This window comes from Xenopus laevis, chromosome 3S, assembly GCF_017654675.1.
Source record: "Xenopus laevis strain J_2021 chromosome 3S, Xenopus_laevis_v10.1, whole genome shotgun sequence".
Taxonomy (NCBI): Eukaryota; Metazoa; Chordata; class Amphibia; order Anura; family Pipidae; genus Xenopus; species Xenopus laevis.
Window position 1 is genome coordinate 25,729,257 of NC_054376.1, and position 17,484 is coordinate 25,746,740.

The 17,484-nt window shown below is 41.2% G+C and overlaps 1 protein-coding gene across 8 annotated transcripts in view; it reads left to right on the forward strand.

Moving 5' to 3' along the window:
- The window catches only part of entpd4.S (ectonucleoside triphosphate diphosphohydrolase 4 S homeolog), a 34,633-nt gene extending 25,786 nt beyond the window's left edge, over positions 1-8,847 (forward strand). For 7 of the 8 annotated variants that reach the window (XM_018255090.2, XM_018255096.2, XM_018255095.2 and 4 more), the window contains 5 exons: positions 79-245; positions 1,328-1,652; positions 1,783-1,868; positions 2,009-2,170; positions 5,132-7,498. In XM_018255090.2, coding sequence (XP_018110579.1) covers positions 79-245; positions 1,328-1,652; positions 1,783-1,868; positions 2,009-2,170; positions 5,132-5,360 — 969 coding nt within the window. In that variant the 3' untranslated portion in view covers positions 5,361-7,498. Of the gene's footprint in view, positions 1-78; positions 246-1,327; positions 1,653-1,782; positions 1,869-2,008; positions 2,171-5,131; positions 7,499-8,135 lie in introns of those variants that run through there. The other variant, XM_041588115.1, reaches the window with a different exon arrangement.
- Positions 8,848-17,484: the final 8,637 nt, after the last annotated feature.

Consider the following 17,484-nt stretch of genomic DNA (forward strand, 5'->3'; position numbering starts at 1 on the left):
CTACGCAAAATTGCAGCTGCATGTCCTGTTGCTACTCACTGCAGCTTGATGCCCACTGTCTTTTCTTTATACCTGCAGGAAGAAGTGGCTAAGAACCTGCTGGCAGAGTTCAATCTTGGCTGCGATGCACATGAGACACAACATGTTTACCGAGTGTATGTTGCCACTTTCCTGGGTTTTGGAGGTAACGCTGCTCGTCAGAGATATGAAGATCACATCTTCTCCAGTAACATGGAAAAGAACAGGTCAGCGCTCAGGGTGAACAACCATGTGATCTTTTAATTTTTCATTTTTTTTTTTCCATGTTCCTTTTCTAAACTCTTCTGCTCATAATCCCATAATGCCCAATTAATTCCATTCTGGATGCGGCATCCTTGCAACAGGATCTTGACAAACTGGCAATGTGGGCAGATGAGATTCAATGTTGATAAATGTAAAGTCGTGCACCTGGTTGTAAAAATATCCAAGCCACTTATACCCTTAATGGTACTGCACTAGGCAAATCCATTACGGAAAAGGACATTGGAGTCATTGGAGATGATAAATTTGGCTGTAGCAAGCAATGCCAGTCAGCAGCATCATGGGCAAATAAGGTCTTGAGCTGTATTAAAAGGGGCATTGATTCATAGCAGGAAGCGGTCATTCTTCCACTGTATAGAGCATTGGTAAGGCCCCGTATAGTTTTGATCTCCAGCGCTCAAACAGGACATTACTGAATTAGAGACAGTCAAGAGAAGGGCAACTAAGCTGGTAAAAGGTATGAAAAATCTCCGCTATGAGGAAAGGCTGGCCAAATTGGGGGTGTTCATGTTGGAGAAGAGGCGCTTAAGGAGTGATATGATGACTATGTATAAATATATGAGGATCATATAATAATCTCTCTAATGCTTTATTTACCAGTAGGTCTTTCCAGCTGACAGCCACCCATTCTGATTAGAAGAAAGGAGGTTCCACCTAAATTTTATGAAGGGTTTTTTTTACAGTGAGAGCTGTGAAGATGTGGAATTCTCTCCCTGAATCAGTTGTACAGGCTGATACATTAGATAGCTTTAAGAAGGGGTTGGATGGCTTTTTATCAAGTGAGGGAATACAGGGTTATAGAAGATAGCTCATATTAGAATTTGATCCAGGGACTAGTCCGGAAGGAATTTTTTCCCCTCTGAGGCAAATCAGAGAGGCTTCAAATTGGGGTTTTTGCCTTCCTCTGGATCAACTGTCAGTTAGACAGGTTACAAAAAGAGTTAAAAAGTGGAACTTGATGGGACGTGTGTCTTTTATGTTACTTACTATGTTACTATGTAATCAGTGCCCTGTTTTTTGACATTAGGTTACTAGGTAAACAAATTGGCATGTCTGAGGATGCTCCATACCTGGACCCCTGCCTTCCTCTGGATATCTCGGATAAAATCCAGCAACGAGGGCATACAATGTTCTTGCGTGGCACAGGAGACTTCCATCTTTGCCGGCACATCATTCAGCCCCTCATGAACCTGTCTAACGAGACACAGACCACCTTGAATGGTGTTTACCAGCCACCAGTGCCCTACCAGAACAGCGAGTTCTACGGTTTCTCTGAGTTCTACTATTGCACGGAGGATGTGCTGCGTATGGGAGGAAGCTACAACTCTACTCGGTTTTTGCTGGCTGCACAAGTAAGCATTGTTGGAAGGGAGGACTTTATGAAGCTGGATCCTGGTTTTCAGTAGTCTAATATAGTTTTAGAATTCCTTCTAATAGATATACCATTACTTGGATGAATGAAAATCTTAATTGTCTCATTAGGATTACTGTGCCACCAAATGGTCTATGCTGAGGGAGAGATTTGACCGTGGCCTTTACGCATCACATGCTGACTTGCACCGCCTCAAGTAAGTAGGACCTCTTGGCTCAAGGAAAGGACTGAAATATAAAAGTATACAATTTTTTATTGTTGTATCTTGCACCAATCAAAATTCGTATTCCAATTCTCCCATTTGTAATGATACATTGTTATGTCTTCATTTTACAGGTACCAGTGCTTTAAGTCTGCCTGGATGTATGAAGTTTTCCACACTGGATTTTCCTTCCCTTCTAACTATGGCAACCTCAAGACTGTTCTGCAGGTGTATGATAAAGAAGTGCAGTGGACCTTGGGAGCCATTTTGTATCGGACCAGATTCTTGCCACTGAGGTAAGGACACAGCTGTAATCCATGTGTTATTCTAAATCAAACAAGGCTTGGGATATCTATATGCATGTAGCTAAATGTATAGTTTCACTTAACACACACACATGGCAATGTGTAGCACCACTGATACCCAGACCAGCCAAACAATGCAAGTTAAAGCCACTGGAATAAGAACAACAAAGGCAGAGTTTATCTCTTACCTGTAGCAGCGCAAAAGTGAGGATTAAATCACTTAGTTCTTTAAAGTAGGGATGCACCCAATCCACTATTTTGGATTCTGGCGATCCTTCGTGAAAGATTCGATGAGTACCGAATCCGAATGCTATTTATGCAAATTAGGAGTGAGAAGGGGGAAACATTTTTTACCTTGTTTTGTGACAAAAAGTCACACATTTTCCCTCGCCGCCCCTAATTTGCATATGCAAATTTGGTTCGGCCAGGCCGAATCTGCATCCGGCTGAAAAAGGCTGAATCCTGGATTCGGTGCAACCCTTCTTTAAAGGGATACTGTCATGGGAAAAAATGTTTTTTCAAAACGCATCAGTTAATAGTGCTGCTCCAACAGAATTCTGCACTAAAATCCGTTTCTCAAAAGAGCAAACAGATTTTTTTTATATTTAATTTTGAAATCTGATATGGGGCTAGACATAATGTCAGTTTCCCAGCTGCCCCCAGTCATGTGACTTGTGCTCAGATAAACTTCAGTCACTCGTTACTGCTGTACTGCAAGATATCACCACCCTCCCAGCAGCCCATCAACAGAACAATGGGAAGGTAACCAGATAACAGCTCCCTAACATAAAATAACAGCTCCTTGGTAGATCTAAGAACAGCACTCAATAGTAAAATCCAGGTCCCACTGTGACACATTCAGTTACATTGAGAAGGAAAAACAGCAGCCTGCCAGAAAGCTGTTCCATCCTAAAGTGGTGGCTCTTTCTGAAAACACATGACCAGGCAAAATGACCTGAGATGCACCTACACACCAATATTACAATAAATAAATACACTTGCTGGTTCAGGAATGAAATTTTATATGGTAGAGGGAATTATATGTAGTGTAAATAGTGTCATTTAGAAATAAAAACTACATCATAAAAATTATGACAGAATTCCTTTAAAGTGGACCTGTCACCCAGACACAAAAATCTGTATAATAAAAGTCCTTTTCAAATTAAAGAAATCCAATTTCTATTTTTTATTAAAGCATTTATAGCTGTTGTAAGCTCATTTAAAAATCTCAGCTGTCATCAAATATTGTCTGCCCCTCCTCTATGCCTAAAGAGGATTCGTACGATTTTCGAACCGTGTGTGGAGAGTCCCGACATTTTTCGTCCAGCGGAGATCGGTCGTTTGGTCGATCGGACAGGTTAGAAAATTTCTGTCGGCTGCCTATAATATCTCTACGTGTATTGCCGATCGTACGATTTTCAGTGGGAGACTGTCACTAGCTTTGGTTGGACATAGATATTGTACGATTGCTGTCAGGGGCAGAACATTGCTGATCTGTTCTTTAACTAATCTGACTGGTAAGACTTTGATCTGAATGGTTAGTGGCGGGTCGGGAGATGGGAAAGTCCGATCGTATGATGATTCGTACGATCGGATCTTTGCATCTATGGCCAGCTTTAGGCATAGAGACGAGGCAGATAATTACTTTCACTTTCCATTCAGCACTAGGGATGTAGCGAACCGCCGAGTATGTGTTCGCGAACGCCGTTCGCGAACACCGGCAAAAAATGCGAACAGTTCGCGAACTGTTCGCGAACTTCGAACATCCGAAAATCGTTCGATTCGAACGATCGTAGGATTTTTAATCGTTCGATCGAACGATTTTCGTTCGAATCGAACGAAAATCGTTCGATTTTAGCGATCGAATGGTCGAATGGTCGAACGATTTTGACGCGAACGCCTATTGGCGAACGTCGCGCGAACTTGCGGCAGACGCGAACAGCCGATGTTCGCGCGAACAAGTTCGCCGCAGAACAGTTCGCTACATCCCTATTCAGCACTTCCTAAATGTCACTGCTCTCCCCACATTCCCCCAGCTCTCTTAACCATTTAATTGTGTAGCCAGTGCATGGGGATGGACATTGGGTCCCCCATTCTGGTGCACAAACAAGATTCTGAGATGATGCAAGGCTTGCCTTAATAACAGTGTCCACAAAATGGCTCCTGCCTGCTTGCTATAATTATGAGTTCCCAGACGGAAGGAAACAAGATTCAGATAATTTATATAGTGTAATTAAAGTTCATTTCGCTTGACTAATGTGATAAAATAGGATTTTGAATAATGTTTTTGGGTGAGGGGTCCCCTTTAAAAGATCATTTCTGCACAAGTATTCATTGTTTTTCTGTGTGTTTTGGTACTTGGAAAGGTACAGTTTATAGACTGGTCCAAATCATCTTTATACACAAGGCAGACTTGGCTTTTTTTTAAATTGGGTTTGGGTTTTTTAAATTGTGTTGAATATGTGTATATATGTCTAATTTAAAATGCTAGTTTAAATTCCAGCGTTCTATATCAAAGTCAGAATTCTAACCCAGGAATATTATATTTATTCTTCATTATCTGGCTGTTTTTGCTTATGTCATAATGGGCTTTTACTGTTACTCTTCTCTCCTGTGTTCTGAGTCTGCACCTGGAGCCATTGTATTGGCCCAGGGGCAGACACACGGAGCAGATTTTGGCACTGAATTGCATCAGTATCAAATCTCCTTCATGTGTGCTCACTGGCCGACTCTGTGGCTCCTGGTAGTGCCATAGAGATATACTGTATGCCAGTCTGACACTTATATGCAAGATAAGAAACAGCCCAGTGTAGTATTTGCCATAGGAACATGCCAGGTCATATGCCCATTGACCCAATACTGTATGAGACTCTCTAGTTAGAGTTGCCAATAATAATTCTGTAGCTGTGTTATGAATGGCTTGATGGCTTTTGATTCCTGTCCTGCCCACAGAGATATCCAGCAAGAAAATTTCCGAGGCAACCATCCCCATTGGCGGGGAGCATCGTTTGTGTACAATCACTATCTGTTTCTGGTGTGCTTCCTGGTCGTCCTGCTGTCTATTGTGCTTTATTTGTTGAGACTCCGCCGCATTCATCGCCGTATGCAGCGCAACACCTCCTCTTCTGCTCTGTGGATAGAGCAAGGACTTCAGTCCCCTGGGCTTACAAATGGTTTATGAGCCACCGGCATACCTGCACACGTCTCACTGGATTTGCAAGAAGATAGTAAGGACTGTGCAGCAGCTCCCTGTGATCCTCAAGACAGCCGGATTATGATTGTTAGTGTGGCTGCCACAGATGCATTTAACAAAGCCATGTTTTTAGATTCAAGGTCACCTTTACCCAACAGGAATAACTGAGCATGATGGAACCCTTACTTCAATCAGGGCATATCAATGATGCGGATGGAAGAACACTTGCCACCCTCTACATGGTTACTACATCCTCCCCTCCCACACAGAAAGATATTCATAAAGTTTGTCATTCAGGTTCTTTTAGAACTTTTTGGGGAGGCCTTGGTTACCCGCAGACTGCAGGCATGGTCAAGGAAACAAGGACTTTTTTGCCCAAAACTCGACCACTTTGCCAGTACTCGACCCAATGCAGAACTCTAGTCTGCAGTGTCCATTTTGTTCTAAATGGGTCAGTGTTAATGGTGAATATGCTTGTGTTACCTACGTATGCCATTTCTATTCTCCAGCCGTTGCACAGTGCAAAATTGTTTATTTGAGGCATCTGTGTGTTACTGCCCTCTACTTATTCTGCCTTACGGGTTTATTCTTAAACGGTAGGTGACAGTTGCACGTGTTTTTTTTTTTTGTATATCTGACAATAGAATTTGGTGAGCCACCTTTGTATGAAGTCCAACCTTCCGTCCGTAAAAGGACTTGCACGGTATAGTATTTTTACTATGTAAAAGGGATTGGGTGTGTGAATGTTGTATGATGCAGCAGCAGCTGGGAAACAAGGTCCCGAGTTGAGGTGAACTGAAATGATAATGGATTAATAGCTGCTGCTGTTTGTATGTTAGGCGCCATCTTTTTCTCTGTTTATATAAGGCATTAGCTTTGTTTTTGGGCAGGATGTGTGCGACTATGTTTTGTGACGGTGAGGAACTGCACACACAAATCATGCCACTTGTCTTAACTCATTGTCAATTGCACTTTAAACCGTAGTTAAATAAGGAATTTACCCTTCAAACTGCCTCTTACTGAATTCTTAAGTGCGGCCTTCTGCTTCTGGCCATCACCTGTAATTATTTATAGAAATGAATTGTGGGTATTGTAATTTTAAAGACGCAAGAGAGCACCTTTCTTTAAAATGTATTGCCATGCATCCGGTTTTATTATTTACAGACAAATTCTTACACAGGACATAAGGTTCATGGGCAAAAGCCATGACTTCTTGGTGGCAAGTTTGCATGAGGCTTGGGAGGAGCAAAACGGATGAATGGACTATGCGATGGGAAATTAGAGAAATGATCGAATGAAAGAGCTGAAGATAAAAGGGCTACGGTATATGCTGAACAAGTTGTCGTGGTACGCGGCTTTTACCATTACATTTAGGGGCAGATTTATTAAGGTTCGAATTGTAAATTCGAATTCCAATTTTCGAGTTGGATTTTTGGTTAAACTCACAATTTTGAGTTGGGAATAATCCAAACCTCAATTCGAATTTGAGATTTATCGTTGGGGATGGGCGAATTTGACCAGTTTCGCTGCACCAAAAATTTGCCGTCAGTGAAAATTCGGCAAAAAGAATTAAAGTCTAAGGGCGGCTAATTTTTTTTTGACGTGCAACATTTTTTTTTTCTCCCATTGGAGTCTATAGTCGCATTTTGTGCTGCAAAACTCGGCAAAAAATTAACCCATCCCTATTTATCATACTTGGACCCTGGGAACAATTCATAGGTCACCACCTAAAACCTGCCGAGTTCATGTAGAAGTCAATGGCAGAGGTCCAGTGACCCATTTGAAGATGTTTATAGCCTTCCTGACATTCAAGTTTTTTTGTTTTTTTTCCGGGGGAAGAAACTCGATTTGAGTTTATTCAAATTCCATTTGAGTTTTCAAGTCGGTAACATTTGTTTTAGACTATCCAGTTTTTTCTTAAATAAGATACTATTCAAGGTCATTCGAGTTCATTTGAAGTAAAGAAAACACTATAACTCGATCTTTGATAAATATGACCCCTAATATAGTTCTGAAAATCTCATGCACTGACACAGGTGCAAAAAAAACCCATTGAAACCGGAAAGTCATTTGCCAGTCCAAGACAGAATAAAGAGAGCCCCATAAACAAGGAGTAAGTACAGGTGTAGGATCTGAAAACCTGTTATCCGGAAAGCTCAGAATTATACAAACTTTACGTCGTCTCCCATAGACTCCATTTTATCCAAATAATCCAGATTTTTAAAAAATTATTTCCTTTTGTAATAATAAAAAAGCAGCTTGTACTTGATCCAAACTAAGATATAATAAATCCTTATTGGAAGCAAAACCAGCGTATTGGTTTATTCAATGTTTACATGATTTTCTAGCAGACTTAAGATATGAAGATCCAAATTACAGAAAGATCCCTTATCCAGAAAACCTCAGGTCCTGAGCTTTTTAGATAACAGATCCCATACCTGTAATACATTTCTATGTTTCATGTCCGACAAAATATTAATTGGGGAAAAAAAATACTTGTTTTGTTTTTTTTTTTTTAAATGAAAGCTAAGAGTCTGGTTTTGTCATGTGCCAAGTCTAATATCCTGCCCTGGCATGTGCAGGGGGGGAACCTTATGAGAGCACAAAGGGTCCCCGAATATATTGAAAGAATCCAGTGTAGGTTTAGGGGGATACTTCAATAAATTTGTTTTTCATGATGTTGCTGTGTCTCTTTCACATGGTCATTTTTATTTATTAAATAATTTATTTATCATATGGCGTATGTCTTCTTCAATCTCGCAGTGCGGCGTGTCTCCTTCAGTCTGTCTTCTGGAACATTGCTGGGAGTCTGTCCATGAACTGAGGGCAGTTGTGAGTCGGACTGAGAGGTTAGGATGTGAGCAGAATGCCAAAATATGCAGCCATGTCTTTGTTCCGATCTGCTGATTGACCTGTCGCTCTCCCGTCTGTACTTCTTCTTAATCTCCTCCTGGCTACATTCTCACCCCTCCCTGTGTCTCTGTCTTTCTCTGTTCTCACTTCCAAGTTTCCTGGCTGAATTCTCACCCCACCTTGGCTGCTTCTCTGTGCTCCGTTCCAGTTGTTCATCTGTCTGGCTACACCTGCTACACTGGTTCTGATTTCTTACAAGTTGAATAGTTCTACTACTGACAATTGTACCCCCAATATTGTCTGCTTATTCTCTCCTATAGCTTTCATATTGTATATTCAGATGCTGAGCCCTGATGCTGGGTACCTTTTCTTCAGGGCATATGGGCAGCAGTAGATGTAACATTGCTATTCTGGGGTCCTGAGTTTGATTCCCTCATGTGTCTTGTATTCATATCCATTCAGTAAAAGTCAGAATAAAGTGCCACACTCACACGGATCCGCTGTTTGGAGCGTCGGGTGCATAATGTAATCCTCTCTGCAGAGGTTAAATCCCCAAGAAATTAGCAGCAGCACTCCGATCATTGATTTAAACTTTTATTTGTGCAAAAAACACTGCAACGTTTCGGGCTATACCGGCCCTTTATCAAGCCTGCTGGTATAACCCGAAACGTTGCGAAAATTTGCACAAATAAAAGTATACACTTAGACATCAAGAAAGAAGGACGGCACTCCGGTACATGGAATATGCTTTTATTCCAGGTTCATACAAGGATCCAACGCCCTACGCGTTTCGGGAATTACTCCCTTAATCATAGGCATCATTGCCTATGATTAAGGGAGTGATTCCCGAAACGCGTAGGGCGTTGGATCCTTGTATGAACCTGGAATAAAAGCATATTCCATGTACCGGAGTGCCGTCCTTCTTTCTTGATGTCTAAGTGAATTCTAGCAGTGGGGACGCTGCGGACTGAGCACCCGATTGGAGCAGCGAATAGGGAGAGTGAACTTGGAGCGGTCCCCCCCTTGTGAAGCCAAATAAAAGTATAGCCCGAAACGTTGCCGTGGTTTTTGCACAAATAAAAGTATAGCACGAAACATTGCAGTGTTTTTTGCACAAATAGAAGTTTAAATCAATGATCGTTGTATTCATATCCATATCACACGATCAAGCCTCCAGTAAGGACTTGGTGGAAAGGTCCCCATACAGATACAGACATTTCTTGCTTACTACAGGTCCTCTTCTTACATTAGAGGGGTTTTTATTATAAGTCCGAATACCAAAAACTAGAAAAAAAAATCGTTTTTTTACTATAAAATCCGAATTTTTAGTGAGAAAAAAAACTTGAATTATATAGGATGGCTATAGTATCTCAAACCTGCTGAGGTTGTATATAAGTCAACGGGAGAAGTCCCGAAGATATCCTGATCCAAAGACTTCATCCTTTTCCTGCAAGAATCTGAAAAAAACTGATTTTTTTGGACAGAAAATCCGAAAAATTAGTACGATTTGAATTTCCGGATGATTTTTTTCCCAAACTGGAATTTTTCAAGAAAATGTATTTATAAATAAGGGGGGAAACCTGTGCGGATTTGGTCGGAGTAGTTTTAATAAAATAATGACATAAATTTGGACTTAAATAAATGGGCCTTCCGGTGTCATAATCTTACATTGACTTCATCAGACGTGAATGTGTGGAAAGTGCCATTGGCCAAGGAGCATATCAATCATGGAAGTCCATGTCATCCAATCATGAATCTGAATAGCTGAACAATTAGATCAGCCTGATATGGCTCACCTCTATGGTGACCAAGGTGGTCAAAGATCTACTTCTTTTGGTGACCTAGCCAAACTAATGGATCTTAAACTAATGGATCTTTCCATGTACAAGCAGCTTTATTCTGTGAATTCATGTTGTGTTACTTGAGGAACAGTGACACAAAGTAAGGAAATAATTGATCATATGGTTTAGAGTCCAATGTCAACATTTCCCCCCACCTAGACTGCTGACCTTCCATTTCCCTACAAGCTTCAAACCCATTTATGGGGTTTGTGTCCATGATTTCATCTCTTTCCTTGCTACACTTCTCTTTTGCACTGAAATTGTATATAGCTTTTCCTTTATATAAGAAATACAATAAAAAGCAATCATTGGATGCCCAGTGTGTTGTTCTGCTCCGGCATTACATCCCGCAGAGAAGAGACATTCTTGCAGCCGCTAAAAAATGAGACTTTTATTAGAACAGGATGCCAGTCTTTGGATTCCTGGCTGCAAATCTGTAATGAATTTACCACAATGCACAGGATTTAAGAGACTGTAGAGACTGGCCAAATACATTACACAATTAGTTGTTGAGTGAAAGAACAATTCATAGAATTTTTCCTTTGCCTACTTGTTCTTTGGCGTGACATATGTTCCTTAAGAAGAAAGAACAGGGATTTTTGTGCAGTAAAATAACTTTCCTAGTACATCACCTCTATTCTTGCCATTTTATTGTCCTCTCAATGGGGGATGGCAGAGCCGGGCCAAGGCAAGTGCTTCAGTCTGTGCCTCCCCCTCACAGTATTCATATATCACTGTTTCCCACCTTACCAATTTACCTTTTCAGTTTTTAATAAAGAAAATCAAATAAAGAAGGGAAGGTTTTAATAAAGAAGGCAGTAGAATTCTGTGAGGATACAATTTTATTTTTACTCCTACTTCATCTCCCAATCTCTCACTCAAAACAATACCAGGTTGTTAGGTTAAATTGGCCCCTAGCAACCAGATAGCTGCTTAAATTACAAAATGGAGAGATGCTGAACAAAAACCTAAATTAAAAAAAAGGAAGACCAACTGACTATTGTCTCAGAATATCACTGTCTACATCATACAAATAGTTAATTTGTCACAATATAACACATAGGCCATGGCAGCCTCAAGGCACCATCATAGTAGATACTATAGAAAGTAAATTGTATACTATGACCAACAAGAGGTCTGAGGCCCAGAACACATGAAGCCAGCATCACAATGATTACCTGATGATATATAGCTAAGGCACAGCAAATTATTAACAACATTTATTTATAGCTGAACAAATCTAACTTTTTTTGCATTTTAAAGTATTTTATTTTAAAATATATGAGTCAAAATGGTTACAGGAAGCACATTAGGCCAAACCTATAGATAAATAATCACAGCACCCATGATGCAGCAGTCTCCCGCCCCCCCAGTCACAGCACATGTAATCCCACCAAACACCTCCGGCACCACAGCCCTCCATCCCCCCAGTGACAGCACAAGAACACATCACCAACCCACAATAACACTGCACTGTCTGGTCTGTGTGTAGTAAATCTTTAAATTTACCATCAGATCAGATGCACTGCCAGTATTACAATTAATCAAAACAGCCAGCTCTCCCCCCCATTCCTGATTGTCCCCATGTCCAGTACCTTTACAAGTTGCAATGCATGTTTGTATGCAGGTCATCAACCCCTTAAAATCAGAAGAAAAGTCTGTTTTTGGTATGTGCCACACCAACGCGCGGGCGCTGATTCCTGCTGCTTCTCCCTTCTAAACCTTTTTTCCTTTTTTGGCACCATTTGGCAAAAAAACAGACAAATGGTGCCAAAAAAGGTTTATATATATATATATATATACACATAGCTATAAATATACAGATTTGGGTGGGTGGCTGCTCCAATGCCTGTTCTTATGTGCCTCAGCCCATGTTCTTGGTCTTTCTGCTTTTTTCTCCTGTGGCTCCCTTCCTCTTGGTGGTGTCTGTGGTGTGGCCCCTCCCACTTGGTCATGTCACCAGTGGGTTCTGGGTATATATGAAATAGGGAGGATTAGGGTCAAGTTTTTTTCCAAGTCCCGCACATCACTAATATATATTACAAAAGTATGTGGATACCATTTCTAAGTAATAGAGTTGGCTATTAAAGCAACATGCATCATAGAGGACATTGGAGCCATACATAAACTGTCATACATGCTTGACTATTCAGGGTAATTTACTCTGGCCCCAGATTTAAGACTAAAAGAACTGAAGCTCACCCATTTGGGGCTTATATAAAAACCAGTTGCATCTGAGGTCTAGCTCTGTCCGTACCACCTGCCATTGGGTGCCTGCCAAGGCCCCAGTCCTGCAAGAACCATTCTACTATACTTTATAATAAACTTATTATTTATTGCCCACAGGAATTGTTTTTTCTTGTTTCCAGAGGACTGCCTTTATCTGCAGTAATTCCTAGATGAAGTGTGCGTTGGTTTACAAGGAACGATGGGACTTGTGCCTGATCAGTAGGTGTTATTAACATACTAATGTGGGGTTTAATTTGTGACAAAACTCTGTAGCAACACTACCCCTACCCCCATAACTCAGGGATGTAACCTGGGCACAAGAGGTCACATAGCAAATATAATGCTACCACTTATATCAATGGCCTCTACTTTAAAGGAGAAGGAAAGGCTTTGTACATTTGGGGGTACCATGCTGAGAGTGTGCTGGGAAAACTGTGTTTGGGCCCCACCTCTGGCCCCCGTCCATAGAATTGGTTAGGGATCTGCTCCTGTGCTAGGGAGGGAGCCATGCTTAGCCGATGTCCTTACCATGCTGTAGAGACTTTCCTATTGAAATAATACAGGCTGAATACATGCAGTTACTTAAAGGAGAAGGAATTATAATATATAATAAAATTATACATCAGTGTAAAATTGCTCAGAGTGCTCTTTTGAGCACTACTGAAATTTACATTAATAGTGTAACCCTTTTACACTCCACGTGTAGTGCTTACCTGATGGCACAGGACAAACCTGAGTCACTCCACAGTTACATAGTAAGTAAGGTTGAAAAAAGACATGTCCATCGAGTTCAACCTTTTTTTTTTTTTTTTTTTTGTTTATTAACTACCTATCTGCCAGTTGATCCAGAGGAAGGCAAAAAAACCCATCTGAAGCCTCTCCAATTTGCCTTAGAGGGGGAAAAATTCCTTCCTGACTCCAAAATGGCAATCGGACTAGTCCCTGGATCAACTTGGACTATGAGCTATTTCCCATAACCCTGTATTCCCTTACTTGCTAAAAAGCCATCCAACCCCTTCTTAAAGCTATCTAATGTATCAGCCTGTACAACTGATTCAGGGAGAGAATTCCACATCTTCACAGCTCTCACTGTAAAAAATCCCTTCCGAATATTTAGGCGGAACCTCTTTTCTTCTAATCGGAATGGGTGACCTCGTGTCAGCTGGAAAGACCTACTGGTAAATAAAGCATTAGAGAGATTGTTATATGATCCCCTTATATATTTATACATAGTCATCATATCTCCCCTTAAGCGCCTCTTCTCCAGCGTGAACATCCCCAATTTGGCCAGTCTTTCCTCATAGCTAAGATTTTCAATACCTTTTACCAGCTTAGTTGCCCTTCTCTGTACCCTCTCTAATACAATAATGTCCTGTTTGAGTGATGGAGACCAAAACTGTACGGCATATTCTAGATGGGGCCTTGCAAGTGCTCTATACAGTGGAAGAATGACCCCCTCCTCCCGTGACTCTATGCCCCTTTTAATACAGCTCAAGACCTTATTTGCCCTTGATGCTGCTGACTGGCATTGCTTGCTACAGCCAAGTTTATCATCTACAAGGACTCCAAGGTCCTTTTCCATAATGGATTTGCCTAGTGCAGTCCCATTAAGGGTATAAGTGGCTTGGATATTTTTACATCCCAGGTGCATGACTTTACATTTATCAACATTGAATCTCATTTGCCACTTAGCTGCCCAGATTGCCAGTTTGTCAAGATCCTGTTGCAAGGATGCCACATCCTGGATGGAATTAATTGGGCTGGATAATTTTGTGTCATCTGCAAACACTGATACATTACTTACAACACCCTCCCCTAAGTCATTAATGAACAAGTTAAATAAAAGTGGACCCAATACTGAGCCCTGGGGACCCCACTAAGAACCTTACTCCAAGTAGAGAATGTCCCATTAACAACCACCCTCTGTACCCGATCCTGTAGCCAGTTTCCTATCCATGTGCAAACGACTTCATTAAGCCCAACAGACCTTAGTTTAGAAAGCAGTCGTTTGTGGGGCACAGTATCAAACGCTTTGGCAAAATCCAAATAGATCACATCTACTGCCCCCCCCACTATCCAGAATCTTTACTTACCACATCATAAAATGCAATCAAATTCGTCTGACATGACCTATCCTTCATAAAGCCATGCTGATTGTTGCTCATAATGCCATTCATTAGGACAAAATTTTGAATGTGATCCCTTAACAAGCCTTCAAATAATTTGCCCACCACAGATGTCAAGCTTACTGGCCTATAATTGCCAGGCTGAGATCGTAATCCCTTTTTAAATATTGGAATAACATCAGCTTTTCTCCAATCCATAGGCACCATACCAGATGACAGTGAATCTGAGAAAATCAGAAATAAGGGCTGGTCTAAAACTGAACTAAGCTCTCTTAGAACCCGGGGGTGTATGCCATCAGGCCCTGGAGCCTTGTTTACATTAATTTGTATTAAAGCTTTTTGAATCATATCCTGAGTCAGCCACTGACTAGATTGAGCTGGATCATTCGTGCAGTTATTAAGTGAGCCTGTGAACCCAGACTCCTCTATTGTATACACTGAAGAAAAGAACTGATTTAACACATTTGCCTTATCTGTATCTGTTACAACCATACTGGTACCATTATTTAATGGAGCAACACTCTCAACCTGCATCTTTTTACTATTAATATATTTAAAAAACTTTTTAGGGTTAGTTTTCACCTCCACCGCAATTAACTCTTCATTACTTTTCTTAGCCTTCCGGATTGCTGATTTACAACATTTATTACAGTGTTTATATTCATTAAATGCAGCTTCTGTCCCTACAGATTTGTAGTTTTTAAATGCCTTTCTCTTCTTTCCCATTAACATCTTTACCTCTGTATTAAGCCACACAGGATGATTCTTAGAGCTTCTACGTTTAGTCCTTAAGGGAATAAATTGAGAACAGTAATGATTTAATATCATTTTAAAGGACAACCATTTCTGTTCTGTGTTTTTAGCTGAAAACCTAATGCCCCAATCAATGCTCTGTAGGGCAGCCCTCAAGGCACTAAAATTAGCTTTGGCAAAATTCATGGTTTTTGTTGCCCCAGTATTGTATTGGGAGAGACTGGGTACCTAGTACTTACTAGCGCAGTGCCTCCACCTAGTGGGATCCGGGAATGAACCTACGGATGACCCCACTAGGAATACAGTAATAAAACACACAGTATTTGTTAACTGAATAAATGTTTATCTAAAATGAAATGGCCAACTAGTACAAATAGCACTCCTAACCAGTTGGGAGTAGGGCCTCACTGGCTAATTTGCTTGTGCTAACTATCTAGCTAACTAAAGAAGGCAAAGTCCTTTATTGTCCTGCCTCAAAACAGTCTCTATCTTCAAGCGCTTCTTTAGGGTACTGCAGTGTCGGACTGGGACACCAGGGGCCCACCCAAAAACCTTAGACCAGGGGCCCACTCTCAGTAATAATATTCTTCCTCTCCTCACCCAACCTCTATTGTCCTAGTCTATTTTCTTTACATACTACAATATATTATTCCATTTATTTAGCTTTGTTCTCATAGAAATAGGGAATGGCCATGAAATAGGCAAAATGTTTAGCAGCATGAGGGCCCACTGACACCTGGGCCCACCGGGAGTTTTCCTGGTATCCATGTCGGCCAGTCCGACACTGGGGTACTGTCCCTTTAAACAGGATACTCTTCGGGCAAGTCCAGCACATTCAGGCATACAGTGACTACCAGCCCCTCCAGGCTGAATTCCTTTCACACTCTCTGTCACTCCAGGCACAGTATGTGGCTTCCCTGTGCCAGCCTGATCCAAATGTCTGCTTTTGGTGAAGCCTCTCAGCTCTCTGGGTCCAACAGCAGTTCGCTTGTCTCTCTCTCTCTGTCCACCATCTGGTTCTCTCTGCCAGGCTTTTCTCTTTTGCCAGCATCTGCGACTTCCTGTTCCTGCCAGCCACTCACTAGCTGCTGTGTCACTTCCTGCTGCACTGAGATTACTGAACAGCTGGTTGCTAGGTAACAGTTTACAGCACACAGACACATGCTCTGTGCCTGATCAATTACAGAGATATAAGTGCAATGGTTTTGCCGTAATTTCCTACACTAGTTTACTTTTTATTATAGTTTTCAAGATATTAGCAGTTTTTAAACTGTTAACATTATGATTTAAAGACACCATTGCCACTTGCTATTGGTGAAGAGAGCAATTTCGTTTGCACTCACTAACAGAATGAACCAGGTCCGGATGGACAGAAATGAGCAGCAGGTGGCACTGTTGTTTTAAAATCTTATTAAAAATGCCAAAGCTACTAATATCTTGAAAACTAGACAGAAAATTATTCATGTAAATTGCAAACTTGCTCAGAAAGTTTGCAGGTTTACACTTCCACCTCTTGCATTCCAGTGCAGTGGAACGTCTGCGTGTAAGCGCCCTACTATTTCCTGATTGTATCGTTTCCCAACATTCTCTGTTGGACGTGGCTCCCGTCTCTGTCTTGACTTTCACATTTTTCCCTTATTTTTTAACTAAAGCCCTTTGTGCAATTCTAATGAATACCAGGCTGGGATGCAAAGGTGAGACCATAACTCCCTCAACCCCATCGAAATTAAAATCAGGTGCAACATACTGAAATTGCAATGGTTACAATCCTGAAATAACCACAGCAAATGAGAGTTCCGGAAATCCACGAAACGTGAAGGGTTTATTTTTTCATTCCCATCTACTGCTCCTTCTGGGACCCACCCTTATTTTCCACCTCCTTTTTTCCTCTCCCTTCCCTGTCTGTCTGCTGCCAGCCTCCTGTCCCTAACTCCCGTTCATTTATATTACAGGCCTGTTAGTCACTAATGATGCTGTTTCCTATTAGCCCAATCTATGTCGGGATCTCTAGGATATCAAGTAGATAGAACTGTGAAGTTTGTAAGGATGAACTAGGTTTTCTGAACAAAAAAAGGTAGACTCACCTCATCACATAGCCTATGACAAAGTGTCCCTTATAGGTAGTAAACGCGTCAGGCTCAGGCCCAGACCTAGGGCGGCATGATTTTAGGGGGGCGGCATGCTGCCCAACCTCACCCACTTTGGTTCAAAAACACTGGGGATGCGCTGGAGATACAATCATTTTTTAAATTCCCATGCACCAATCCCCAATGCTCCAGTCCAGATGATGAAAATTTGCACAAATAAAGG